This window comes from Drosophila simulans, chromosome 3L (genome assembly GCF_016746395.2).
Source record: "Drosophila simulans strain w501 chromosome 3L, Prin_Dsim_3.1, whole genome shotgun sequence".
Classification (NCBI taxonomy): Eukaryota; Metazoa; Arthropoda; class Insecta; order Diptera; family Drosophilidae; genus Drosophila; species Drosophila simulans.
The window spans coordinates 344,685-372,284 of NC_052522.2; the positions used below are offsets into that span (position 1 = coordinate 344,685).

A 27,600-nucleotide genomic window follows, 5' to 3' on the forward strand; every position below is an offset into this window, starting at 1 on the left:
TTTCTTCCACCGCCATTTTACTTTGCCATTGTAAGGATGAAGATATGATATGCTATATATGATATATAAGTTTAAGATTTATAAAGCAGCCGTTTTTACTGCGTTGCTCCAAATTCTCTGCTATTGGTCTTTCTCTTAAACTTAAAATTATTAAATAGTTTTCAAATTTATAAATTTGTTAAATTTGTATTTCGCAAAGTTAAATGTAAACCGAAATTTGGCATTTTAGAAGTTTATATAATCATCGAGATAGATTTGCAATAAAAATGTTTACCTAATCCTAATGAGAACGATATATTTATTTTGCAGGAATTGCGTAAGAGTTCATAGGTGAGTACATCCACATAATTCTTATGAAAAATATAAAAATGGGAACATTAAAATTATTGATATTATTGAAATTATTATCGAAAAAATATGGAATTTACATTTCAAAAAGTATTAAATATATGCTATAAAAACAGTGTGATGCAAAATGAGACCTATATATGTATTTAACTACATAACAGGAAAAGGATTTCGGGTCAGTACATTTTTTAAACGTTCCAATTAATTTAAGGAAATTGGCGATCGGACGTTTAAAAATATTTATTTTTAAACAAGGCAGTGTGAAGTGTGGCCCTTGCTTGGATAAAAAAAAATCGTGCGAGGTTCTCTCTTCTCTTTTCGTTCCATATTATCGCTTTCAGAAAATTCGATATCATCGATAAGTGTTTTCCCCTTCAAAAGTCTTCGTCTTCTCAAGACGATCATTCCAATCCGATCCATTTGACTACTTTTATCTGGTGCATACCCGATTTGACTGCTTGGACGGAGTGGGATGTGTGAATGAAAACTATAAAACGCTTGAATTTTGAGATTATAGAGACGTAGACGGGTAGCGACAGTTTGTTTCAAAAGATTAACAAGCCCACAAACTGCCTAAAACTTGCAAGGCCATTATATTATTTGTCTATCCATTTTCGATTGATATGTCAACAACATTTATGCCATGCCCACTCTAATGCTCTAAATAATTTATCAGTTAACCGGGAAGCCTAATTTTTTTGGTCTTCACGGGAGGTAGAGACCGCATGTAGTATTAAGAATAAAAACAAAAAGGAGTGTCATTCTTATTATTACAAGCAAAGTGAATTTTTATATTTATTTTGGCACGTTGTAAATGTGACAAGTGATTAGAATTGTGGTTCTTCTTAATTATATAAGTGTACATCATAATAAGATTTTTATTTTCTTAGAGCTAGAGTACTGAGGCACTATTATTTATATACTTTTCCGTGTGCGACAGACTAAATGATTCATAACGAATATGAATACCAGAGTTCACAGTGAGCAATAATCTCAGTTCCTGTTAAAGTGATGTCACTGTCGGCTTGTAGGGAGAGTCTGTGAAGGAAAACATGAATGTTAAAGGAATATGAATTGAAGCAGTAAGATGAACACCAACCTGAAGATTGTAGATCGCCTTTCTCATCGAACTTGTATACGCGAGCATTAATAATACTCAGATCAGTCTGACTTGATTCCCTGTAAAAAAAATGATGGCCAATTAAAAAATTGTAGCTTCGATTCGAATATTACAACTTACACATTAATGGCCCACCAGGATTTGACGTGCAAATTCTTGCCAAGAAGCAGAATAAAACCAGCTATGGCCAGGCCCAGAATGCAAATTCCACTCCAGAAGTCAATGATGAAGAAATGCTCTCTCACTCTGGCCATTATATATACGACTATTTCCCGGATCCAGACCGCAAACACGCCCACTATGTAAGCGCTAAAGGCATAGAAACTGCAGGAATATAAAAGATAGTTGGGTCTATAATAAAAACATCTTTAAGGAAATCTTACTGCGTCTTGACGATTTTCAGTTGAGTGCCCAATATGTACTGAGTATCTGATGGCAGTTCGTAGATGGAAAAGTACGCCTTGAGACAGCATACAATGCTGAATATCAGGAGGAGTGCAATGGGTCCGTAGTAGTAGATCAAGATACCCCAGGTGCGAACTGAAAATGAATAGATAACTCGGAGTTATACTACGTTGTACTTTCTTATTTAACCTACCATCGAACCAGCAGTAATCTTCTCCCATGCCCGGCTTAAAGTGCTTGGGCAGCTTGGAGTCCTGGGCTAACGACACCAAAAACCGAAGACCAATCACCGCAAGGACTGCCAGAGCAAGGGACAATCGACGGACGGAGCTCCTAACTGCCTTTTGTTTAAACTTGAGCAGAAAGTCAAGACTGCAAATGGCCAGAAAGACGAAGGAGAGCATGATGCAGAAGTAGGCCAGAAATCCTTTGGGATACATAGAACAAAATAAGTCATCCAGTTGATGTAGACAAAATTACTCAACCTATGTTCCTGCAGGCCACATGCGAGAGCTTCATGGGATTCTTCAAGGCCAAGTAGACCAACAGGGAGTAACCCACGATCATGGACAGCAGGTAGTAGATGATTAGCTGGCCATAGTGGCTTTTACGGGCATCTCTCACAGATCCAAGTAGAGAGAGTATGAAAATGTTTATAATGATGGCTATAATACTGCCTAGAAGGGAACAAGAGTTAGAATCTCGTCGAAGGTATTCAAACAACACGACTCACAAATGGCGTAAATCCAAACCCGGTAGCCCGTTTGAAAGCGTTCGCAGTTGAGCGGAGTGAGCTCCCACTGCTCCGGCTTGTGCTCCACCGGGCTAAAGCAATACTCATCCGTCGACCACAGACGATCGTCCCGCCGTAGCGTTCCATTCTCGAAGAGGTCCCATTGCCAGAAGTTATCGTGCTTTTTGTCCACGAATTTGTTTCGGCAACCCAGCTCTGTGCGCACCACAAAACGATCGCGAATGCGTACTTGATCCACCGTCCTATTAGCGTAGGTGAGCTCCACGTGAGTGGACTCGCGGACTTGGTGTGGCATCGTGCAGTTCCAGTGCTTGGCATCAAAGACGAGGTTCTCCGGACAACAGAAACTGATGCAGGGCTTCAGCAGACAGACGCAGCCGCGCAGATGCTTCTTGGCCCGGTACTCCACTCCATCGATCACCTTGAAGGAGTACTCCGCCATCAGATGCGGTGGGACCACTACTCCAGCGTATGAGTAGGAGCCATCCTTCATCCGCAGCCCATCCGTAATGTTGACCGTGTGGGCGTAGGCACAGGGATGGTTGATACTGGCGATTTCCAGGGACTTTACGCCCACGGAGAGCCATATAACTAAAAGAATTATCAATGGCGAGACCATGGCTAACTGATCCACGCTTGTTGGATTTTTGGTCGATTCGTTCGTCGGCCTGACGTCACAGGCTGATCAGCTCAATAATTAAGTAAACAAATATGAGAAGCGATCGCCGTTCGCTTTGAGCAATGCACGCACACTCGCCGAGTCACAAATCTAAACCAACAACAATGGAAACCCAAAATTGACAACGAATGTGACGCGGGTCTAAAAACGGCTGCGATTGCGACAACGACACCGACAACACCAAAAAGAACAACCATAAACATAAAAGTTTGGTGGAGAGTCTCTCCTAGCTAGTCGTCTTGCCTCTCTCTAAACGACAAACCGGCAACCGCAACGGAGCTCCATGCTGGCCAAGAATAAAAAACAGACTAACTGATTAGCCGTTCCCAAAACCAGACGCGACCACAAGCAGCCGGCAAAAAGAGCGATTGGGGAGACTCACAACCCGTCCCGCCCCTCCTCCTAGAAACCGACGTGGAATCTCAACGCGCTCGCAACTTGCACATTCATACCTTAAGTTGTAAGCATTTAAGCCATTCGAGTCATTTCCAGAATTATCTTGAGATAGATATAAAAGGTAATTAGATTATTTCCAACCCTGTTCTATAAGTGATTGGCTTTGCGACCGTAAGGAAAATCAAATTTTGAACCGACAATCCAAATGATCCAAACGACTTTAGCACAGCTTTGGTTTTTAAATATTTAGGTGCATTTCCAGGCTATAAAAAGTTTCTTTACCTGGAGGTGTGTGAACTGGCTAGATATCGTTTACGGTCTTCAAGAATATTCGAAAAGATTCGTTGACTTTCGTCAAACAGATCCGCTGAGGAAAAAACATCGTTCAATTTTATCTTTGGCTTTATTAAGCTTGAAATACAATTATAATTCTTGTATTTTGTTTTACATTAGTTCAGAGATAATGCAGATATGGAGAATGGTACATTTATGCAAAGAGGGTATACAGTTATCAATCAACACCAATCTCGTTTTAACAAGGCACATTTATATGTTACGTATATATGCAGAATGCTTACCTTGGACTTAGGCTAATGGTGAATTACACATTTGATCTCTCAGCGGGGTTCGGAGAACCTTAAAATTTTGCTTGCATAAACAGTAAATATGGCTCTGCATAACTTTCTTATACAACTAATCAGGTTGTTCGTGGTCACATGGCATTAAAAAAAGAAAGAGAATTGGGGTGGGGTGGGTTTTCGTGGTAGTTCTGGGGGATAGGGACTTTCTCTTATAGTAGTGTCTTTCATAAAGTTCTATCCGTATGTGGATGCTACTGCGCGAATTTATAGATATCGACTTTAAATGTTGATTACAGAATAATCTCATGATAGGAATATGTAGTCCTAAGATATGAATAAGTGATCTTTATCTACAGAAAGGAACGAAGTGTTCGCAAAAATCCGAGGACGATCGAGATGAATATAAATGCGATTAGTCCTTCCTGATCTGCACGCATCCCGATGTATTCAATGCTCTGCCTATGGCAACTGCGAGTGCTGAGATCAGCGGAAGATGGTAGTTTTCTGCGGATCTACGCTCGAGCTGATCACTAGCGGCTTCTCCACCGATGGCTTCTCGTGCAGCGACAGATTGGCCACGCTGCTCGACGTGGTCTTGGTGGAGTACTGGCTCTGACGTTGGTTGCTGCCATCGCGAACACTCGAGCATCTGTGTTCGTGTGAAGTGGTGGAGTGGTTATGACGTCCATTGCGTGGGCAGCGTGGAATAGACAATGGCGGTAAATCTGATTAGAATTGGTTCGTTTGAGTGCTTGGATTTTGAGTTAGGGAAAAGCAAACACATTAAGCGATCCTATAGGATATAGACAGGTTACCTTCACCAAAACACAAGAATGGATGGTCGTTATGATTAGTTTTCGAGGGGTTAGAGGTTATCAGGGTTATCTAATGGTTGCTTTCAACTGGGGTTAACTACACTGTCTACTACTTCTCCACTTCCGGAGGATTACCTGTGACCATTTTGATTAGATGGCTATCTTCGGGGTCGGAACCGGGTCGGTGGCATTGCTACCGGCCTTGTCAACAGCCTTAAGGTGCAGCTTTCTTGGCAGCACATTCGCGTCAGAAGTGATGGAAGTCGAGGTTGTGGTCGAGCTCAGGCCATTCGAGCGCCTCTTCTCCAGGAGTCTTCAATGAATAGCGATCGATGATGATCAAATTGATGTTGAGACACATGCACATATGGACACACATGGTGGATGCAAACATAAGTTTGTGTTTAGATCAGGGCAATTAGGAATGGTACTTCTGTTTAGTAGCTACAAAGACGCGACCGGACTGAGTCACCGAGCTAGGCGGCTGGAGATTCAGTGCTGTGTTGGCTGTCAGTGTTCGGTTTAGAGTTAGTCTGCAGGCAGTGTCTGTTGGTGTTGAGCTTGAGTTTAAGCAATATCGAAAGCAGTCTGACAACGAGATAAGTACAACATATAAGGTTTAATGTAATCAGAAGTTGCGCGCTGCCAGAACTCGAAGTGCATATATATTCCTATACTCTCCAACGGGTTTTCCATCTTAGTGCAAGAGATTTAAGGAACATGGAATAAGGAAGGAATCATATGACCCTAAATGGTCAATATTCTTGATTTAAGCGCGGGTTAGCAAAGGCCACAACAAACGAGCAACCGCGCTAAAGAGGACCTGCTTACTACAATCGACGAAATCGATTCAGACTTCGTGTGAATGAATACCACTGGTGGATCCATTGGCAAAGGCGTTGCGGATCACCACCAGCTTGCGGATCTGGTTGGAGGCGTCCATAAACCGCTGCTTCATCGAGAACGAAGTCGGTCCCATCGTTACGCTCTCAGTCTGCCGCAGACTGCGCACACGTATCGTTCTGAGAATAGTCGGGGTTACAGATTTGATGGTGGACAGAGTCAGAGACACGACACACAAGAGGGAGTCACGAGTCGTGTGAATGGACAAACGCCCAGTGGGCGGGACAGGACATAACGTGGAGTTAGAGTAGATAGAGCAACACTTACCTGTTTGTGATCAAGTGCTTGACCTTCTTCTTCATCACAAACAACATGAATATGAGAAAGCCCTGCATCGCATTGGCCAGATCCGAGATATAGAAGAGCTTAGACCACCCCTTGTCGCTGCCCACGAAGTACGAGATGAGCTCCGTGAGCCAGGTGATGCCCATTATGAGAAAGAGGCGCAAGAACAAGCCGAATCTATAGTTGGACCAAGCATGATAAAAACGTCTTTGGGGGAAGGTGGATAAGAAATACTGAAAGGATGACACTCACTTGTCCTTCTCGGTTCGTAGGTTCTTCGTGCTGTTCTCACTCGCAATTATCCGGGCCATCTCGCGCTGCACGCCGTGAATCTTGATCGCAGTCATTATGAACATGATGGTGTTGGCAACAACGATCGCCAGAATGGGACCGTAGAAATAGATCATGGCTGCCCAGTTGCTCATATCCAGCCAGCAGTAAACGCCATCCCCAATACCTGGCTTTAGGTTGTCGGGCAAATTGGAAAGTTGCTGGGCGCAATAGGTGAAGGCCAGGAAAACTAGGGCAATACCCCAAGAGTACAGCGAATAAAACAGGAAGCGTTTCTTCTCCTGGAATCGGTTAATTCCTCTCGTCCCTCGGAAATTGTGCCACAAGTCAAAGCTGATGACACTTAGCCACATGTAGGCGCCCATGAAAAAGAAATAGGCTGTGTATCCGAACACTTTGCATGTAACACCCGTGGCATCAACTTGATAGAGTTGCACGTAGCACAGCGAGGAGTAACCCACGGTGAGACCTATTAGATAGCAGACCAAGCTCTTCCCGTGCTGGTTGCGTAGCTCGGGAATCAATAGGTAAACGGCTATGGTCAGCATCATGAAGGGAATGGAGAACATCATGGCTGGTGCAAAGAATTTAGGTCGGATTAATAAAATGATGTTTAGAAGAAAAAAAGGTGATTCCACTTACCATACGAGTTGATAATCTTTACCGTGCTATGGTCGTCCTGCATGTCACAATTGGCCGGATGTATGGTGTAGAACATGTCCGATTCGTTGACGTAGGTCGGAACCATGCAGAACTCGTTCTTCCTGATTAGCAGTTTATCGTCCACACGGAGCATGGATCCGTTCTCGAAGAGTAGATAGTCATCCCAACTGCTGGTCTCTGGCTGCAGGGAAAACATCTTGGGGCAGGGTCTGAAGCTTTGGATAGCAAACTGCGTGAACATGTTGACCAATATCGTAGACTCGTTGCGGAAGGTTATATTGAGCATAGGCGGATCTGGCCACGTTCGGTTGTCCGTGTGGTCTATTATGCATCCGTCAACCTCAGAGTTAAAGACCTGCCGCCACGGGCAGCAGATATTCAGGCAGGACTTGAACTTGCAGACGCATCCCCTCACGTGTTCCCGAACCTCTATGCGCTCCGTTAGCGAGCTGTGTATGTAGTCGTACGTCCCGACCAATTCTGCAGGAACTATTGTGCCGTAGTAATCATAGCTTCCGTTGGGAAAGAGCCTATGGCCCGTCAGGTTCACCGTATCGTAGAAATTACAGGGCACATTTGGATCGTCTATGGTGTGGTAGTGGTCTCTCTCGGCCATAACGTAAGTGCCGAAGGGAATCCCCGGAATCAACCGGAACACGACTAAGCACAGGACGCCCAGCAATGTAACTCCGCAGTAGAGGGAACCTCCAGGCTGATGGATTTTCTTCGGCATGATGGAGGTTCTGGAAGTGGTAAAGCATTATTAAATATTATTACACATATTTGTTTATTTATTCACTATTTTGCCTTTGCTAGGGTATTCTTCTAACGTTTATATATTCAGTTAAATATAGTATTACACTTAGTCATGAGTTACATCAGTCGCAACACGCAGCAATTAAGCCTTAGCAAGTGAAGCCACTAATTAAGACCTATTTGCCGATTAGTTAGTCGTTTAATGTTTATCTAAGCGAGTTCACTAAATTGGGCAATAGAGCAACATCTGGGGACCCATTAGCGGGGACGAGTAGTGCATGATCTACGCAGACAACAGGTTGTCGAAAAGAAATAAGGAGGCGAAACAGGATAGCGTCACAAGCAATTAGCAGCCAACGTGTCCCATGGGGAGGAACCAGGGGCGGACTACCCACGACCTGAGCGCCATACTCCGCGGGACATCAATCATAAGGTCAGCCACGCAGGGAGTGCAGACTGAGCAAACATTTATGGATTCGTGTTAAATTGATAGTAACTGCCATCGTCTGTCAATAGAGGTGGCAGTCTCCCCGAACTCCACTCCACTCCAATCCCGATCTGCCCACTTTTCAAGCGCTGCTAACGAGCCCGTCCATAAATTCATTACCAGTGCGAAAAGTTATACCGCTCGCTATCTTATCTGGTATCATTAGCCTTTGGGGACCAACTAATTCATTGATCCGCTGATTGTTTGCCTTTGGGGGAGGAGCAGCAGGGTAACCTGCGGCATTGACAGGAGTGTGGGCCACTAAATTAGTCCGAATTTATGGGAGGCGAACGGGCGGAGAAGGACAAACACATTAAACTCCGCACAGTTGGCTAATGGGGAAAATGAATACTGGCAGTGGGAGGTGGAGGGGGAGGGAGAGGGCGAGGGGGAGGGAGAGCCAAGAGCACTTATCTTGCGGTGGGAAATTAGCATAATTAATCGCTGAGCACATGCACTTGGGAAATTTCAGCGGACCAAATTCAATCGTATATATCTGCGCACTTTAAATGTGCGAATGAATGCTGCGGATGTTTGAAAAATAATCAAAACATGCGGAACATTAAAATCATGAAAACAATTGGCCATAAAATTGAATTATAGCCAGCGGTCTTTTCCAATAAACAGATTCTCGAAATTTCCTTGCCCTCGCGAGTGCGCCAAACTTATTTGATAAAAGCAATATTTCTTTTAAATTTCATTTCGGTGCTCTAAAGTTTTTTGTTTATTTATATTTTTATTGCCAAACAATTATTCTTGCTGAATTGTTTGACTAAATTTTTACCCGAAGAATTACACATCAAGATATTTCAAAATATCAACGCACGAAAAGATTAAGTATTCAAATCGGAGATTACAATCATTGGGTGACTAATGACGTTTGGAAAGTGATTCTTCGAATAGCGCCACATACAATCCCCATCTGATTGATTGCATATATAAAATTCGAATGTACAGAATCGAATGAAAAGAATAGGGAAAGTTTAGAAGCCGCTCTACTGAACAACATAGAAAGACAGTAATTTGGTTTTGATCAATATCTTTCTATCACAAGTGTGCGAGAAGCCCGTTTCCGATTTTGTTTGATAAGTACGAACTTTAATCGGAGTACGTTGGCTAACTTGAGATATGTTTACGATTTCGTAGCGGACTCGTATCAAATTTCTTATATGTGGTCGGTAACCGATAAGATAAAGTCAATTGGGGCAACGACGCCTGCTAATATCTGACAAAGGAGTATGACTTTCTTGTTTATTTATATAGGTAGAATGGCGACATGAGCGACTTATCGAATTGAATACCCAATTCTAGTTAAATACGTGAACCATTTACTTACAGATGACCGGCTATGCGACTTCTTAGGTTTTTGGCTTTGGACTCGCTTATTATCTGGTTGATTATCACAGTTTGCGAATTGTCCATGGTCAGGATGTGGCTGAGTAACTTCGGCTCTGAGTCATCCAGTGGCTCTAAGCCCTCCTAAACGCCATTAATTCTCAATTAACTTTGGCGACACCCTAGGCATTGAACGCATTGAAAATTTATCAGTCCGGAGTCACAAGGCGTATACGCAATTTAAGCAAACTGCGACACCATTCACATATTAAATCGAAAATGACCGAACAAAACAATAACCATATACTATGTGCGTTGTAAACTACACGGAAACGAATTTCAACTCAAGTGAACTGAACTCACATAAATAATAATCTGCGCGTTTTTTATCCGCATTCGGTTTTTATGCAAACTGTCTTGTTTTTTGGGTTTGGGTGTTTTTCGTTGATGTCTTTATTCAACCACTTTACTGCTTATCACGTATGCCACAAAATCACTGGAAATATTTCTTATATGCATGCCCATTATCTTGCCGAGGGCTGCGCGGTTTTCAGTCCGTATGAGCAGCGAAACTAATCGCCAAAGACAGGAGACACTACTACCGTGTGTGAAATCCATAATGTGAAGTCACCACACCGAAGTCGAACTGTGGTGAACTGCGGCGGGTTATCGCTTCTCTAGATAAGAAGTGGTTACAGGGTCCGGTCTTCTTTTCCCCACAAACAAACACTTAACAAAACAATTTTTAATAGCCAATCCATTGACGGGCTTGCTCTTGCTGCTCTACCCCATGCACGAATATTTCGTGAGAAAATTCCAACTGGAGTATTTTTAGACCCCCGATGCTGATGCCTCTGCTGTCCGTGGATTGTAAACAAAGGCGGGCGGTTCTATCAATTGATTGCCATTAGAGTGGGCGGGTGGCAAGTTCGCCAAATATTATTCCACTGACACCCAACATTTTCCAGGGGAGAGAAAGGCTCGACAGTCAACAGATCCCGTTCGGGAACTCGAGACCCGGGAAGATAAATGGCCGTCAGCATGGGTGTCTGTTAGCGCTCATCGGTTTTGATGAAACTCGTGTCACCGGCCATTTTGACATTTTGAACGGCACATAAATGGGAACCCCGCCGAAGTTCTTATTTCTATAATATTCATAAGTTTCTGTTGTGTTGTATTTCTATTAAATGCTGGGACCTAACGAAGAAGGCAGCACAAACGAATCGATGATCGTTTTCAAAACGAATTAACTTACTAATGGATCCCATTAATAGTCTTGGCATGCTGCATCCAAATCTCATTTGGAAAGAGAAATCCCTGCTAGTGGTTGCTCAATTCATATTTTTAGACTTTTCTGCGTAAGGTATAAACATTACTTAGTTTATGGAGTGCTAAGTAGTTGGATGCATGACATTAAAGGGAAATGATCACATTAACCCCTGGAGATTAATGTGTTTTGTTTCTGTGAGTGAGATCTCTGGTAAGACACAAATCAAGATAGAACAGCCATTGGGAAACACAGTTCGGTAACTAAAAAATCATTCCACTAATTAATTGGTACATGCACTTGGCTTATCATGGAAATGCACAGCGGGATACACGATGGCCCCACCCGAATCTCTAATGTCATGATAATAACAATTGAATGAAACTTTAGTCGCAAGTGCACTGGGAAAGTGACCTAGAATATGTATGTACATGCATGTATGTTTAAGTATACACTTAAACACTGGACATGCTCTATATATGTTTATATAATACTCCGGGGTGCATGATATATTTTTATTTAATACTCAGAAGCTAGGGGAAATTGTAGTGAAATAAACAAACCTCAAAGCAAACAATAAACAATATTCCAAGATGTTTCAACAACAATTCCCAGCCAAATGTGCGAAAGTGTAAACAACATTTAACAAATTCGAATTCTGAATCGAAAGAAACAGTGCAGACCAATTGGATGACCAAGGTGCGGCCTTTGCGGGGTGGCCAGCCATTTCACTATAATAACCAATTTTCCCAGTGACTCAATAAAATTGCATCGAGTGGAAGCAGTTGGGTAAACAGTCAGTATTTGTCACGTAATTAGTAGTTTAAAGCTTTGATTTCTAAACCGATGTTTTCAAACTCGTAAACGCAATGGCCAGTAAACTTTTATGACCATTGCCTGAAATCGTACCCGTTCCTGTTCCTACAAGTGCGAGTCTTGGCAACTGAGTCAGACACCTTTGTCAGCACAATCCCAACCAGGTCCAATTTAATTTGTAAAATGAAGTGCTAGGAGCCATTATATGAACGATCCCAGTAGTCGGCGTGCACTTACCAAGTTCAGGTGATGAATACTACTCGTAATGTAGGCAACTTAAAGTGGTTTGCTGAGCAACAGAGTTCTTCCTGTTGTTGTTGGTGTTGTTGTTGTTGTTGTTGTTGTTGTTGTTGTTGTTGGTGTTGTCCCAGCTCGCGCACTTTCCAGTTTTAGATCAGTGGGGAACTTTACGAACGTCAGTATCAGTACCTGAAAACACTGGCCAGCTATTGATGGGTAAACAAAAACAGTCGGACCTCTGTGAGAGTCTTTTGGGGTTTACGGGTTTTTTGTCGCCTTGCGAAAAGGCTTTAACGAAACATGGTTTGGGTTTTAGGTTCGACTTGCGTTACGAGTTGTGTGTTTTTAGCCGGTTTGCTTATGCAAATTGGACCGGGGAAGAGTCTGTGGCTCAAGGCGGGTAACCACATAAAAGTTTCTCAAGAAATCAACAGATCCTCATGTCCATAATGGGTATAAAAAAAACGTCTCTTTCCCAATACTTTTCGAAACGCACTTGCTATGGGGAATTCCCTGGAAGGTGGGTGTGGGTGCGCGATCGGGCAGCGAACCGGTTACGATTGTTTGGATTTCCAGATACCGGCAAAATCACACGCTAGCTTACGAATTAATTAACATTGAGATTCTTAATTCGCGGTTCCAATATAATGATAGCAGGTTTTCGATGGAGTTTTCCGAGTTCCGACGGAGCAGCTGCACCCACGACCAGCGAAGTCTCGAAGCGAACTGAGGAGCAGGCGTCGCCAATACTCAAGGAACTAGCAGATATATAGCAGACAGATACCAGAGCCCTGTTAGAGGTCTGTTAGCCGAGTGCTTTGCCGACCGCTGCTCCGCTAATTGCAAGGCGGGCAAAACAAGACCGAACCGAACAATGCGAAATTTGATCGAGTGAGTGCCAACAGAGGCTCGATTGTGTCTGTGGGCAAACAAAGCAATTATCGGACAATGAATGGACCTCTTGAGTGGAGCAGTGGCCCCGGGCGAAACACGGGTGCTGACTCAAATAGCTGAACTTACAAATTAATTAGCAGGGCGCCGGAGCAGCCACCAGCTGTGTGAGTTCTCTCGCCTTCGGCAAGAGCGAAAAAGAGATTTATTCTTTGTTTTGATCTGGTCATTTCTCGCCGATCGACTGCTTGATAACGTACCGTATGCTTAGTAAGGTGACACTGATTAGTTCTTTGCTGGGGGACTAAGCCAAGCTCAGCTGCTGATAAAGCATGCGACATAAATCACAGTTGACCTTGGACCATGACTAGAAGAGCTTCTGCAATGATCTGTTGCGCATTCACAACAAAATCGGCACAATAGACTGAAACACTATTATCGTTTTAAATCACTTAGCGTTACATTATGGGGTTATATAAATAAATGCAACGGCAGATGTAAGCCATTAAAAGGAAGCCAAATCCCACGTCTCCGAAACGGGAAACAAATCATTAGCACGTACGGATATTTAGTTTAAGTAAAACCACAACTCGTGCTTGGAATCAGCTGTATTTGAACAGGCCAAGTGCAGCGCATAACGCTGCTGCCCAAACCATTCATGGATTAATAGATATATACATACGATTAGAGATCACACTGAATCTGCTTTCTGCGACGAAAGCGGGACAAATGATTCCGGCGAGGCTTGAAAGACTCTAGGTGCTTCTGCGGTATTCCCTAAAACCGCTTGCCTTCATTTCAGCGAACTTCAAAATAAGAAAGAAACTGGTTTTGGCATTGAACAAGCAAATCAGCACGAAACAATTGGCGATACATGAAGAGACAACGCGACTGTTTGTTGTGGGCCGAGGCGAGACATTAAAGCCGCATTATACATCGCAGGCATCCGGCACAGCTCCTCTGGTTTCGCAACTCGCGAGGCGCGGATTCCCGAGCACCGAGGCCTCGAACGAGAAACATTCCAAAGAATGATCTTTAATTGCCCAAGAGTTTCTTAATTTGTATTGGAGTGCTGACACTGCTCAAAGTTTAAATCACAATGTTTGCACTGGTTTCATTTATTTTTAGCTTCGGGCTTTAAAACAAATTTGTTTTGTAAATTACTGTTTAGAGATGTGCTGCTTACTGGACCGAGGTTAGGGATAGATAAGCGCGACTAGCCGGGTCAAATTGAGATATATCCAAAGCGATAAGTTTCCCGATTGAACCGCAAGTGCACTTCTTCGTCGGGCGAATTCGCGGCGACTGAATTCCATCCTCTGACATGCTCCATTTTTGCTGGAATTCCCCAGTGCGCCACATTTCGAGCAAAATGCTGTGGCGAAAAGCTGTGTACATTTTTATTGAAAGCTTTAAAACGCCAGCGGATACTTCTACCACAAAAGAAAAGGAGATTAAGCTTTAGGGTCAGCTTTCAGCAAGTGATAGACGCGCCTCGGGGTCCTGATGTTTTCCTCGTCCTGCAGAAATGTGGGTATGTACGTAATACAACTGATGGTATTGGTATTTCAGCATCTTTAATAATTACAAATGTTCACGTCCATATCAAATTGATATTTATTTATTAATAGTCACTAAAGACACATATGTACGACAAAATATATTGACAAAATATTACTGTAGTATTATTTTTTATTTCAAATGTTAAAAAAACATCTTATGTTAAATGAATGGTGTGAAATCCACCTCACAAACCGTTATTTATGGTATGGATATTTATAAGATTGTATATATGTACATACATATATGTATAATTACTTATTACAGCTTTTAAGCCAAAGTCGAGTTCCGTGCTTTATTTTTAGGAGTTGTTCCCACGGTAATACGACTCGCCATCGATCTGTTAGAAATGACACTCCTCGTGGATTTAGGATGGTTCCTGAGAAACAGACACGAATTAGAATTATAGGAAAACATAAGGACACAATAGCAATGTAAAAGTGGAATAACATGTAAATAAAATTGTGGGGACAACAAACACCATTCTGATAGTAAGCGAGATTAAAAGGTGAACAAGCAAATCGCAGTGCAAGTGGCTCTAAACCGATCAGTTTGGCCAAGAAAACAGGTTTAACATACTAAATTAGTGCATTTGATCTTACATGCCAGATCAAGGGAGTTGTTAGTAGAACAAATAATTCCAACACCAAATGACCAATAAATAGTTCTCTTCGGATTACCTATGATAGGACATTTCGATCAAACCTCGTGTTCTCGAGCGAAATCTCTTCCTCACTGTTGTCGACCTCCTCACCCTCCCCCCTAATGCTGCTCAGGCAGAGATAATAAGTGGACCTGATTAGACGAAATTCTTGCAGACCTGCAGATTGCTTACCTCTCCTGCAAGAGTCTCAACGTGCTACGCTTCAGAATGAACAGTATAAATATGATGATTCCTTGGGACCAATTTAAGTAGTCAGCCACCAGAAAGACGTTGGCCCAAGTTTGGTTGGATTGCGAAATGTAGGAGCCTATCTCCAAGCTCCAGGACAATCCCATAATGATGAAGAGCCGTAGGAAGAAGGTGTAACTTTAATGAAATCATAAAGAGACCGTTATTCGAGAGACTTTCTTCAAGGAAGTCGTTTAACTTGCGTCTGTTTGTCGGAGTTCAGCTTCTGCTTCCTCTCTTGCCTGTGAGCAAAGTTCTGGATGTCCTTCTTCACTCCTATTATACGCCTAGCCGTCAGGATGAACATGGTTATGTTAAAGGCAATAAGAAATACCATTGGACCGTAAAAGTAGAGCATGGCTGACCAGGCTTGAGCTATTGATGACAAAGTAGAAAGCATAATGGTTAACTATGTGCCCATACATATATATAGTTGGATGTCGGTACCCACTATATATCCAACAGTGTCCCTCCTCGCCCACACGAGGATTCCAATCCTGGTCTTCAACGACGTTATCGGCCAGAACGGTGATTCCGGTCAGGACCATCGACATGCCCCAAGCATAGGTATTGTAGGCCAGAAACCGATGCTCAGAGAAGAATCGACTCGCTTTGTGGGAGGAGCCTCTGAACGTGTTCCAGAGATGTAGACTGATTACGGAAAGCCAAAGGAATGCGGCCATGACAAAGAAGTAACCCAGAACACCTAAGAAAGACGTTATTGAACACGTCCTTTACCGTATCGTCGACATTATCTAACCTGCTGGCTTGCAAAAGCTTATGGATATCTGCCACAAATCGAACAATAGGAAAAGATATCCCATAAAGAGACACACCATGTAGCAGATGAAGCATTTTCCATGCAAGTTTTGTAGTTTCTTGACGAAGAGGTAAACGGCGATCGTTAGAACCATGCATATCAGCGAAGTGATCATCACTGTGGTGAGAAAGGTATAATCGCACGGCAAATCAGCTGATCGTATGGTATAGCTTACCAACCGTCTGACCGGTAATTGATGGCACTATCAAGCAGTTGTGAGGTGCAATTCGAATAGACGTTGCATTGCCATCTGCGAAGGTAAGATGCTGAAGGCAGTATTCCCTCTTGCTAAGGGTCACGCGGTCAAAGTGGCGAAAGAAAGTTCCGTTCTAGAATTAGAAAATACCAAGTAAACCAAATATTCCTTGAACATATTAGGCAAATGAACCTCGAACAACGTGTACTGATCCTGCTCTTCTCGGTTGTCCAGGTAGAACATTCCGTCACACGGCATCGGTAGATCCCACTGGACGATTAGTTCGTTTTTAAAGTGTCTGCGGGACACCGACCCGTCGTCAAGAGTCACGTTAAGGAAAGGATCGAGTTCAGTCAGCTCCTCCTCGGACATGTTGTCGTTGCATACACCATTATCCATAATGTGGTCGTGAGGGCAGCAAAATCTGACACAGGGCTTCAGCTTGCACACACATCCTCTTATGTGACTTGCAACCTTCTGCTTCGAGTCGTCCGGGAGAATCCTGAAGTCATATTCTCCCGTCAAAATGGCCGGAACGAGCAACCCCTCAAATAAGTACGATCCATTCTGTAGCTTTTGAGCTGCCGAAATATCGACAGTGTCGAAATAATCGCATTCGAGAATGTCTGCATATGATTTTTGAATAACCAGCACAACAAGTATGACAGTTGATATCCGAAGAACGAAAAGAGTTTTCATTTATCTGTAAAGGACATAAGAAAGGACGCCTTTGCCAAGATGTTGTTGCCATAGTTGGAATTGAAAATACCAAATCCAATGATAAGAACTTAAATGGTATTTTGATATTGTACAAATGAGAAATGAGAAGGAAGTTGTAATTGACAAAACGAAGATAGTCCACATATTTTTTTCCGTTTGTCATGCTGAATGAAGTTGATTTGTACATACATACATTTTGTTGTAAGGCCGAACAGTTGTTCTGGTTGGTTTTTGAATTAGGAGGCTTTTCTCTAGCAATAAGGCACATGTATTTAGCTATGGAAGGCATTTTCATTCCAAATTCATTGTTAGCTACGGCTGAATTCTGTGGTAATTCGATTTTCATTCGGTTCATCTTCAACTTCCTGATGATCCTATCTACAAAAGTGGAGGTGTGGATATGGTGACGGAGTGGCCTCACATTTGATCACAACGCACTTAAAACTTGGTTCCTCCAATGACTTGGGCTTCCAAGTAGCTAAGCCATCAAAAGTCAGTTGCAAAGCAAAGCATTAGCCAAGAAATGTTAAAATAATAGTAAATAAAGTTTGATTAATTTTTAAGATTATTTTGTTCGGGAAAACCCAAAGTTATTTTTTGTTTAGTATTTTCCAAAACTAATGGTATGATATTCATACATATATACCGAAAATATGCTTTATTTAAAGATCGATATATTTTAGGTGGTTAAAGTCTTCGCACTTTCTCTGACAATAATTAAATTCGTCGCTGCTTATATGTATGTGTAAATGCACACACGACACACCCTGGTCCTCGTTCTTTACTTTATTTACTTCCACAACAGCGAAGCCTCATTGTAAAAAAATATTTACGCTTTTTTCTTCTCGGTCGGTGTATCACGGCTATTTTCAAATTGAGAGTTTGGCTTCGGTTGACAATCTATCATTTATGTTTTATATTGTTCTGCCCAACTTTTACGGATACGTATATACACAGATGTTTGTGTCAACTGAACTGAATTAAAATGAACGCGTACTCTCTCACGCAAGCGATCTCTCTCCTAAAACATGAATGCCAGGAAAAAGCGATATGAAAGCGATATGTTGTTGTTGCGCAGGGCAACCCGCGGCCGGCAGTCTGCCGGCACGATCAGTGTCGTTTGTACAGAGTAATTTTTCGCAACTTAGTTTCTGGACTGGGAATATTTTTATTTATTGAAAATATGGATGGATATGTGGATTGATGTATTTTCATGTTTTATGATCTTTCTTTCATTTTTATTTATATTCTGTTTGACATCGGCTTAATCAGTGACGTTTGAATCGATATATTGAACATGCACTTGCACTGACGATAGTCAGTTTTGATGTCCTGTTTCCACGGAGCACATTTCAGTTTTAAGGCTAGAGCGACCGCTTTAACTCCATAAAAAGTTTTATGATCAGTTTTATGATCAGATAAGTGCTGTTTTGTATATGGAATAATAATAATCGTAAAAAAATCAACTTCTTATACCCAATATCGTAATCTTATCGTAAACTGTTAACTCGATTGCGCTTATCAATTACAACTACAGGCTATATCGATACTATCGTGCGATATCAATATCGATACTAGCATCCATCACTAGCCAGTCCATTTTTTCATTGTGTCGGTTCAGTTTATTTCGGTTTGTTTTTCGTTTCTTCCGTTTCCGTGAAAACCCCAGTTAATGGACAAAGGACATTAAGCCACGTTCGCGCATCTATATTGATTGTTAACCGGCCTTCGTGAATTTTTTTCTACTTTTGTTGTCCTTTCTTTAAAGCGGCAGCCTGAGTGCGAATGTGTGAGTGTCGGTGGCTGTGCAGTGTGTGCTCTCTTTCCGAATGCGTTAGAAACATATTCTGCGTTTGTTGAATTCAAAATCTAGTTGGTGCAAGTATAGTACAGCAGCCCGAAAAGAGAGAGGTAAGAAGAGCCCGCCTCTCTGCCTTTCCCTCTGTGTTGCATCTTCTTTCGCTGCAGTGTTTGTAATTATTATTGTTATTCTTCCTCTTGCTCCCTACCTCTTCCGGAGTTCCACGCAGGCGGGCAAGGGAGAGAAATATAGTTAGAGAGAACCATCCATACACGCAAACAAATCTCGAAAGCCGCACGGATGTAGTGCAACGAAGGAAGTGGCAATAGCGTTGATAAGGGGGAATGAAGGGGAAAGGAAGATAGCCAAGATGCACTGCAATTAATCGTTGATTATTTGTTTACAAAATCGTCAATTAACCATCTAGTTGACATACAGAACAACAAATGCAATTGACCCAATCACAGGAGTGTTAAACGAATGGACGGAAGAATAAGCACAAATCAGCTGCAATTCTACACTGTAAGAAACCATGTCCAATAATAAATGGGTAATTGCAATATATAGTTACCTCATTTGCACCAGTTCCTGGTTATGTTAAGTTTACAAAACTGATCATAGTCATTGCTTAACAATAATGAAAGATACTTCCCAGTATTCTGTCTGTGCTTCTGGGTGTGTATGAGTGTCGCCCGGGTCTTTGGTCTTTATCCGGGGACTGTGATGCATGTGGAATATGAACACGAAAATAGCATATTCAGTATGTTGAGCGTTGAACAAACAGTTGTGGGGTGCGCTCCGCGCTCCCCCTCCCGCTCCTGCACGCCAAAAGCAATAAAAATTAAAAGGCAAACAACGATAAGCGGTCCCAACCCCGCTTCGGAAGAAGGCCCCATCCCTTCCTGGGGTCGCCACCCCTTCCACGGCAAACACATGGCAACCCTGAGGCATAACGGGCATAAGGTAAGCCCAGCAAATGCATACGCCAGACGATAATTAATGCCAGGCCAGCGTAATTGATGCGTCGGTGGCACGAGAGAAAATCAATCGGGGAGCTTAACCTGTTTTTCCACAGGCCTCCGTGTTCCATGTTCCCGGAGGGTGGACCGCAACTCCTCGAAACCGGGGAAATCTATTTAGACCAAGCTTTTGCTTTCGGTTCTGCCAAATTCTATTTTTGCACAGGGAATTGGGGTCGCCAAGCTGAAATTTTATTTTTAAGCATTTAAATATATACCGATCATTGCGCACATAAATTACTGCGATTAAATATGACTTACGACAAATCATGATTATGATAGAATAAAAAATTGAGGAAAATTTAAAGGTTCTTATAATATTCGTACAACATAAATCTAGGATACTCTTGGAACATTAGCATTTGACTTTGATTTGGGTTGCCAGGCGTCAAGACCAGCTCGTCCCAAAGCAAATCAGCTCGAAAGACGCGTGTAATTGATGTGAGTGACATCGCTCCTTAGAACCCCTTGAAAAGTTTAGCTGAACACACGCTTTGTTTGGCCTATGCTTTGTTGCTTATCTTGTGGCTGGCGTTTCTCAAATTTCACTTCCTTGGAAGTACCACATCTGCGGTTTCCATTACCTCATATGGTTCCATTGTGCCCGTTGCCCTTGTCTCTGGAATGATTTCGTAGATTGTGCCACCCCGAGAGATGAGCACTCAGCAATCCCAAGACACAAGAGATCACAAGTACTCTTAGAGAGGTGCAGGTCCAGGGGGAGGTGCCCTAGGAAAGTGCTTCGCCAGCAGCTCAGCTTGGTTAAGAGAGAGAGCCGCAGAAAGCAATGCGAGCTGAGGCTGCTCCCATACCGTTATTCGGTCAGCGGGATGGAGAAACAATGCCGGGTAAACAAATAAACATGTGTCCCGATGATAATTTCGCACAGAAGTCGGTCAACGAACCGAAAAGCGAGAAACAGCGGTCGAACAATGGACATCCCAGTGGGCCACCACATAGGCGTTGTCCATTTTTTTATTTTGATTTCGATTTCATAATGAAAAGTCAAAGCGGCTGGCTGGCTGGCTGGCCATTGACAACCTGCCCTAAATGGGCACCGATCTTAACTGGCTTCCGGGGAAATATGGCGCGCAGCGTGGGGCACTGTCCACCGGGTCCCGCTTCCCTTTTCATTCATCTAGTATCGGGTCTAGTAACCGGGTCTCGTGGGCGTCAGAGAATGACGCAAACCATCCAATTGTTTGTTTTTAATAATATTCCTATTTTCGAGTGCTGTTCTCTTTCGCCAACCTGTTGATAACCCAGGCAAGCACAGTGGTCCACAGCTAATTGCAACTCAATGAAATTAGTTTCCATAATCTAGAATTATAAATTGAAGACTTTTGGTTCTTTTAAGGAAGAGCTGGGTATTTGAACTATTATTTGTATTAGTATTATTTGAATATTTGTACATTTGTAGATTAACCTTGTATGTTGTTACCTACACTTGTCGTCGTAATCGTGCTGTTGATTTTCACCTGCTGATAATGAAACGAGACCAGTGGTCGAAGATAAGCACTAAGTCTGTTTCAATTTTTTTGATTTTCTTTTATAGCCGATTAGTGTTTGTAAAATACATTTATGCCTGTCATTCTATTCTAGTTAAGTGCTCGATCTGGCACTAGTTGTGCTTCCTGATCCGCCAGATTTGCCCGTCTTCCTCTCTCGCCTGTCAAATTACAAAAATATCTTTTCGATAACGAGGTATTTTTACTTACAATTGCGCTCTCTGCCTGTCATGTGGGTTTTCACAGAGGCAATTCAGGAAAGTAACCTATGCCTCACTTTTTAGCGATAAAACGATGTCTGTGTAAAAGCAGTCACTGCCTCAAGAAAATTAGCTAGTTAGACCCCGATCGATAATTACTAGGAACTACATGGTAACCATAAGAAAAAGCTCAGTATCTTAATTCTTGGCCCTTTTCAATTCGCGCCATGTCCGCCTTGCGCAGTTCAACAAAAACGGGTTTAACCCAGTTTTGTAGAACAGTCGACGTCTGCGGAAAATAAGGTTGAAAGGTAAAATAGGTGGATAGTGCTTACAATTATATACACATAGATACTTGGGTCTGTGTATATTAGTCGAGAGCATTTAAGCCAATTACACGGCACATCAATCATTAGCAGACGATTTGAGGCTTGGGGCAAATGCACTGAGACAATTGCGACGAGTTTTGAGCTGCTCCATTATTATTATTATTATTTAACTTCAGTTAATAAACAAACGGGCATTATAAATAAAAATGTATAAATGTTTATGCTACTTTTTTACGAATTCTGATGGGATGATTCTTAGAATCACTTTTAATAATGATTCGTATGATTCAAAAATGTTTTCCTGAGTGTACGAATAGAAAACGAGCTTGTATTAGTACTGTCCCCTATATAATGGCAGACTTTACCTTATCTTCAAGTTTGACAATGGTTATTCTGGGCTGTCTGCGGCCCACGAGTAAGAAAAAGCTACGCGGTGCAGTGAGAGAGGCAAAGAAAGGCCACAAAGACAAATTATTAGTCACCCAGCACTTGGCGACTTTCGTCTGCGTCGATTGCTTGTCTGGGCAGAGCAACTACGTGGAAGTATGCACCATCCAATCCCGCGGGGGATATAGAAATGAGAGGCAGGAAAAGCGAAGCCCTCTATTGTTAGGTAGTGTGTTGTGTGTTGACCATAAAATAACAACTAAGAAAATAAACAACTGCAGCGGAAGAGGAGGCGTGAGCGCTTTTCATTGCTTCAACAACATTGCTTCAACAAGCCGTAAGTTGGTACTCATATGGGCCCCGTTCTCAACCACTCTTGTTTTTCAGTCAATCAGATATCCATCCACATGAAAAGGAGCCGAGGGAGGCAGCCAAGTTAACTGGAAACAAAACATCCAGCAAGCATACTAAGCTAAGAAATATAAACACTCTTGCCAATTTATCGAATAAACAAAAAGCCGAGCCAGGAGAGGCAGTCCGAACAAACAGGGAGCTCCTTCTCCGCCATCTGCGCCCTCCAACGTGATACACGAAGTTTTGTACCCCTCGAACCCGACCCGAATCATGGAGTTCATGGAACTCGGTCATGTTTGAGCGCTTCCGACTGAACAACCTGACTAGAACCTTTCGCCTGCGAGGAGGCGGCCCAGAACTGGCGCGCGACAAGAAGACCCCGCAACGGCAGCAATGCGTCACCGTCCTGTTCCTAGATGACATCACGCACACCTTTCGGATCGAGGTAACACCCACCCCTTAGGATTTAGCATGCTTACAGCCCCTAGCCGTATATTCTTGATTAGACAGGGATCCGTTTTAAAGTTCCACTTGCACAACTTGGTTTACACCTATGTATATATCCGTGATTCCGCGCATAATTATGCGGTATGCGAATCGTAGTCAAAACAAAGAAAGTTTCGCGGTATTCATAATCATCACTATTCATTTATTCAATTTTATCTGTTCACTTTTGGCTGCTGTGCACTCAGAGCTCACTTTCTTCTCGACTAGCATCTCCAGACACGCACTTGTCCGCATTATTTTCCAATCTCCAGTCGAGGTTTCACTTTCTTTCACCTCAATGATCGAGTAGTGTGTGTGGTTGCCGCAGATTAAGATTATAGTAGCCTACCCAATTGCATTCAAATGGATGTCGATTAATTACTGTAGTTGCTATGAAGGCAATGCGAACAAGAAGTAAATGGAATTTAAGTTAATAATCTTAACTAGTTGCTTTCGTATTAAGAAATTGTTATAAATATGCATTTGTACACCTTTTAGAAACGTGCGAAAGGCTCTGAACTCCTGGATCAGGTCTTTCAATATCTCGAGTTATCCGAAAGGGACTACTTTGGTCTACTATTTCCACAGAAGCCGGGTGACGTCGTGGTAAGTTATGAAGTTTTCCATTGCTCTAAAAAGCATTTATAATTACTTGACACGCTTTTTCTTCTCAGAGATGGGTTGATGCTCAGAAGCAGTTTAAGAAGCAATGCAGCAGCGTTTCCCTCGACAACGATGCCGTACCATTATTAGAGTTTAGGGTTAAGGTATTACAACAGCGCTTTCCATTTCCTTCTACAAATTATCTTAAGATTTCTTTTTTTTTTAGTTTTTTGTAAGCGACCCCAGCCGACTGCAGGAGGAGTTCACACGCTACCAGTTCTATCTGCAGATCAAGCGCCACATTCTACTGGGCAAGCTGCCCTGCTCCAGCAACACCCAGTGCCTGCTTGCCAGCTACACTGTGCAATGTAATTTAATGAACTTCAACAGCTTTACCTAATGAGACAGCACCTAACCATCCATTTATTTTACAGCCGAGTTGGGAGACTTTAACGCGTCAGAACACCAGCCGGGCTATCTGAGCGGGATGCAGCTGCTTTGCGACCAGACAACGGAGGCGGAGCGGAAGGTTGGAGAACTGCACAAGTTGCACCGTGGGCAGCTGCCGGCGGACGCGGAGTACAACTACCTAGAGCACGCTAAGCGATTGGAGCTATACGGGATTGACCTGCACCGGGCCACCGACTCCAACGGCAAGGAGCTGCAGCTGGGCGTATCGGCCGTCGGACTGCTCGTCTTCCAGCATTCGTTGCGCGTGAACACCTTCTCGTGGAGCAAGATGGTCAAGGTGTCGTTCAAGCGTAAGGACTTCTTCATCCAGTTGCGCCGCGAGCCCAGCGAGAACTACGATACTTTGCTGGGCTTTGGGATGAGCAGCCACAAGCACGCCAAAGCGCTGTGGAAGTCCTGCGTGGAGCACCACAGCTTCTTCCGCCTAAAGCGACCACACCGCCTCTCGCGCTTCCTCAATATCAGTTTGGGTAGCAAGTTTTACTACTCTGGACGCACAGAGCTACAGGCGGTGCAGGAGTCCAAACAGCGTGGTCGCATTCACAAGGTATTTGTGCGCTCGCCGAGCAAGCGGCTTCTGGGAGCGGCCGGAGGTGTGGGAACATCAGGCTCCTCGGGCGGTACTCCTATGCAGCAGCACAGCGGCTCCGAGAGCGCCAACTCCCACAACAACGGAAAGCCAGCCGGTGCAGGAACCATACTGACCATTACAAAGACAAGCCGTCCGCACGACAACAAGGTCACCTCCAAGGAGGCCGATTCCATGCCGCGCAAGGCGTGGGAGCAGCAGAGCGACGAGTATGACATTCAACTGTAAGTAGGAAATAAATTTGAAAACTGTTCCATGAGTTAAGGTTACATACGCTACTTGTTTTTTTTTTTCATTGACAGCGACGTCGGGTTTATTGAACAGTGCACCCGGCGCTTCGAGTCTGCATCCCCGTCGCCCATGCCGCCCGCCTACAGCTCCGGCCAACACAGTCCACTTCTATTGCCAACAACCATAGCGGACGCCGTGGGTCATCAGCAGCCTGAAAGCGGCAGCGACCTCATCACCATTCGTTTGCAGGCCGACGAGCAGGGACGCTATGGTTTCAACGTGAAGGGTGGAGTGGATTTGAGCCTGCCCGTTCAGGTGTCAAAAGTGGTACCCCATACGCCCGCCGATCGTTGCACTCCGCGCGTCTGCGAGGGCGACGAGGTACTCATGATTAATGGCCGGGATGTGCACGGCCTGCGTCACGAGCAGGTAGTGGCCATGATTCGTGATTGCCGTCATCAAGCCAGCGGCGAATTGCTACTGACGGTGCGGCCCCAGCGCTCGGCCCCTCTGCTCCTTGAGGAGGAGCCGTTGTACCAGTACGTCCCGGAGAGCGATGAGATCGGATCACACTCTAATCTGCTTGATGGGGATGCTTTGTTTACCCAGAGCCTGCTGCTGCTCAGCGATGGCTTGGCCTCGGGCGCCCTGTTGGCGCAGTACGAGCTCATGTACAGGAAGAACCCGGATCTGGCCATCACTGAGGCTCGGAAGCCGGCGAACGCGCCCAAGAACCGATATCGAGACATATCGCCATGTAGGTTAAAGGTCACTAAATTGAGGCATTTTAACATGGAAACCCTATTTCAGATGACTGCACCCGGGTATCTCTGGTCAACTCGCTCACAGGCGACTACATCAACGCCAACTACGTAAACATGGAGATTCCCGGCGGAGCGGTAAACCGATATATTGCCACCCAGGGACCTCTGGCCAGCACCACGACGGACTTTTGGCGCATGGTACAGCAAGAGAGCAGTCATCTCCTGGTGATGCTAACGACCGTAATGGAGTCGGGTCGCCAGAAATGCCACCAGTATTGGCCGGTGACCGGTGAGGAGCTTCAGCTGGCGGAGGGATTCTCGGTGCGATGCCTCAGCGAGAAGCCGGACGAGACGGGTAGCTTCGTCTTCCGCGAGTTTGTTCTGAAGGACAAGCACGAGCAGCGACACATCCACCACATGCAGTACTTGGCCTGGCCAGATCACTGCGTGCCCTCCGATCCTAACCTTTTCCTAGAGTTTACGGAGCGGGTGCGCGCCGCTCGAAACCGCACGCTCCTTCAGGAGATCGAGGAGAGTCTGAAGCAGGTGCGCCTGATGGATGCCGATGCGGATGCCGACGAGAACGGCGGACTGATGCGCGAGCGCAAGTGCGCGGCCAGCAACGGAGCCACTCCGGAGGACGAGACGCCGGTCTCGACAAGCGTGCATCAGTGAGTACAAGGGCTATGAATTCGAATGTGTGATGGATATCATCAACCGAATGTTTCATCTTATTAATCTTCAGGTGCATCAGTGCAGCCAATCCACCTGTGATTGTCCACTGCTCGGCGGGAATAGGACGTACTGGAGTGCTCATACTGATGGACACTGCGCTGGCATTGATGGAGGCCCGAGAGCCAGTGTATCCGTTGGACATTGTGCGCACCATGCGCGATCAGCGTGCCTGCATGGTGCAGAATGTGGTGAGTACTGCTGGATAGGATTTACTTGTGGGTTTCCTATAATCGTGATCTAAAATTCCAGAGCCAGTACCGCTTCGTGTGCGAGTGCATCTGCGCCGCCTACATGAAGATCTCACGCAGCAGTGCGGCCATTAACGACGACGAGGATTAGGGGCAGGACCATCCAGCTACTCAATCTACAATCTTCCGCTAACACGCCCCAAGTTTTTCTTATTCTATACGAAGCTTCGTCTAAATCTATTTAATTTTTAGGTCCCGTAGACATATGTTTAAAACTGATTGTATATCATTACTCTTACAAATCCGTATATTGCATTATCAACTCCGTTCATAAGGTATCCCCAAATACACACTTACTTATACATTATCTCTCCATCAGTTTGCCGAAAGTGCTGCAAGGAACGATTCTAAATTTACAAAGCCACCACGGAATGGTTAACGAAGTAAACCAACTACCTAATCGAAGTATACAAAGCGAAGCAAATGGCAATTTATTTACACCCATCCAACGCTACGCGCCACCCACAATTGGCGGTCGAAAACAATACGCAAATAGCAACCGAGAACGCGAACCTTATACACTGATAGACATGAGAAGATAAAACTGTTAGTATTTTAGCACCAAATCAATTCATAAATGTATTTATGCTGAACAAAAATCCAATAAAATGTGTAATTAAAAAACGAGTCTTTTGTTTCTTCAGTGGGGAGCCTT

General features: G+C 43.8%; 4 protein-coding genes and 2 long non-coding RNA genes across 24 annotated transcripts; 1 reads left to right on the plus strand and 5 right to left on the minus strand.

Annotated features, from left to right (window-relative positions):
- The first annotated feature begins 313 nt into the window (after positions 1–313).
- On the plus strand, positions 314–27,252 carry LOC6736219 (tyrosine-protein phosphatase 1). Of its 3 annotated transcripts, none has more exons than XM_044922894.1 (10): positions 314–330; positions 22,852–23,263; positions 23,803–23,910; positions 23,979–24,071; positions 24,134–24,275; positions 24,342–25,191; positions 25,270–25,955; positions 26,009–26,633; positions 26,708–26,885; positions 26,947–27,252. In XM_044922894.1, the coding sequence occupies exons 2-10, from the start codon at positions 23,111–23,113 to the stop codon at positions 27,034–27,036; spliced, it is 2,925 nt and encodes a 974-aa protein (XP_044778829.1). In that variant the 5' UTR covers positions 314–330; positions 22,852–23,110; the 3' UTR covers positions 27,037–27,252. The 3 variants fall into 3 exon arrangements, with proteins under 3 accessions (XP_044778829.1, XP_016029693.1, XP_016029694.1); XM_016170576.3 differs by lacking the exon at positions 314–330 and adding an exon at positions 18,772–19,131; XM_016170577.3 differs by lacking the exon at positions 314–330 and adding an exon at positions 18,772–19,009.
- LOC6734416 (probable G-protein coupled receptor Mth-like 9) lies at positions 1,110–3,638 on the minus strand. The gene is made up of 7 exons (XM_002081400.4): positions 2,607–3,638; positions 2,359–2,550; positions 2,067–2,300; positions 1,852–2,008; positions 1,589–1,792; positions 1,448–1,527; positions 1,110–1,386 (listed from the first exon to the last, which is right to left on the minus strand). The coding sequence occupies exons 1-7, from the start codon at positions 3,244–3,246 to the stop codon at positions 1,352–1,354; spliced, it is 1,542 nt and encodes a 513-aa protein (XP_002081436.1). The 5' UTR covers positions 3,247–3,638; the 3' UTR covers positions 1,110–1,351.
- Positions 4,087–14,322, minus strand: LOC6740503 (G-protein coupled receptor Mth2). Of its 8 annotated transcripts, XM_039293447.2 has the most exons (6): positions 12,139–12,227; positions 8,119–8,172; positions 7,220–7,997; positions 6,539–7,151; positions 6,269–6,463; positions 5,701–6,120 (listed from the first exon to the last, which is right to left on the minus strand). In XM_039293447.2, the coding sequence occupies exons 3-6, from the start codon at positions 7,971–7,973 to the stop codon at positions 5,949–5,951; spliced, it is 1,734 nt and encodes a 577-aa protein (XP_039149381.1). In that variant the 5' UTR covers positions 7,974–7,997; positions 8,119–8,172; positions 12,139–12,227; the 3' UTR covers positions 5,701–5,948. The 8 variants fall into 8 exon arrangements, with proteins under 8 accessions (XP_016029697.1, XP_016029705.1, XP_016029706.1 ...); XM_016176476.3 differs by lacking the exons at positions 5,701–6,120; positions 8,119–8,172; positions 12,139–12,227 and adding exons at positions 4,087–4,932; positions 14,219–14,322 and having other exon boundaries at positions 7,220–7,983; XM_016176484.2 differs by lacking the exons at positions 5,701–6,120; positions 8,119–8,172; positions 12,139–12,227 and adding exons at positions 4,794–4,932; positions 5,234–5,411 and having other exon boundaries at positions 7,220–7,983.
- LOC6734418 (G-protein coupled receptor Mth) lies at positions 14,708–18,487 on the minus strand. Of its 8 annotated transcripts, none has more exons than XM_039293456.2 (9): positions 18,054–18,487; positions 17,414–17,598; positions 16,693–17,203; positions 16,480–16,633; positions 16,245–16,421; positions 15,936–16,190; positions 15,688–15,859; positions 15,428–15,622; positions 14,708–14,971 (listed from the first exon to the last, which is right to left on the minus strand). In XM_039293456.2, the coding sequence occupies exons 3-9, from the start codon at positions 17,197–17,199 to the stop codon at positions 14,863–14,865; spliced, it is 1,569 nt and encodes a 522-aa protein (XP_039149390.1). In that variant the 5' UTR covers positions 17,200–17,203; positions 17,414–17,598; positions 18,054–18,487; the 3' UTR covers positions 14,708–14,862. The 8 variants fall into 8 exon arrangements, 5 of the variants coding, with proteins under 5 accessions (XP_039149390.1, XP_039149389.1, XP_039149391.1 ...); XM_039293455.2 differs by having other exon boundaries at positions 17,414–17,698; XM_039293457.2 differs by lacking the exon at positions 18,054–18,487 and adding an exon at positions 15,273–15,360 and having other exon boundaries at positions 17,414–17,842.
- On the minus strand, positions 19,297–20,083 carry LOC120284758. 2 transcript variants are annotated; one of them, XR_006541752.1, is made up of 3 exons: positions 19,593–20,083; positions 19,458–19,528; positions 19,297–19,396 (listed from the first exon to the last, which is right to left on the minus strand). It is a non-coding gene; the product is annotated as an uncharacterized LOC120284758 (long non-coding RNA). The 2 variants fall into 2 exon arrangements; XR_006541751.1 differs by having other exon boundaries at positions 19,458–20,083.
- Positions 20,960–21,597, minus strand: LOC120284759. Of its 2 annotated transcripts, none has more exons than XR_005543982.2 (2): positions 21,486–21,597; positions 20,960–21,360 (listed from the first exon to the last, which is right to left on the minus strand). It is a non-coding gene; the product is annotated as an uncharacterized LOC120284759 (long non-coding RNA). The 2 variants fall into 2 exon arrangements; XR_005543983.1 differs by having other exon boundaries at positions 21,482–21,597.
- Positions 27,253–27,600: the final 348 nt, after the last annotated feature.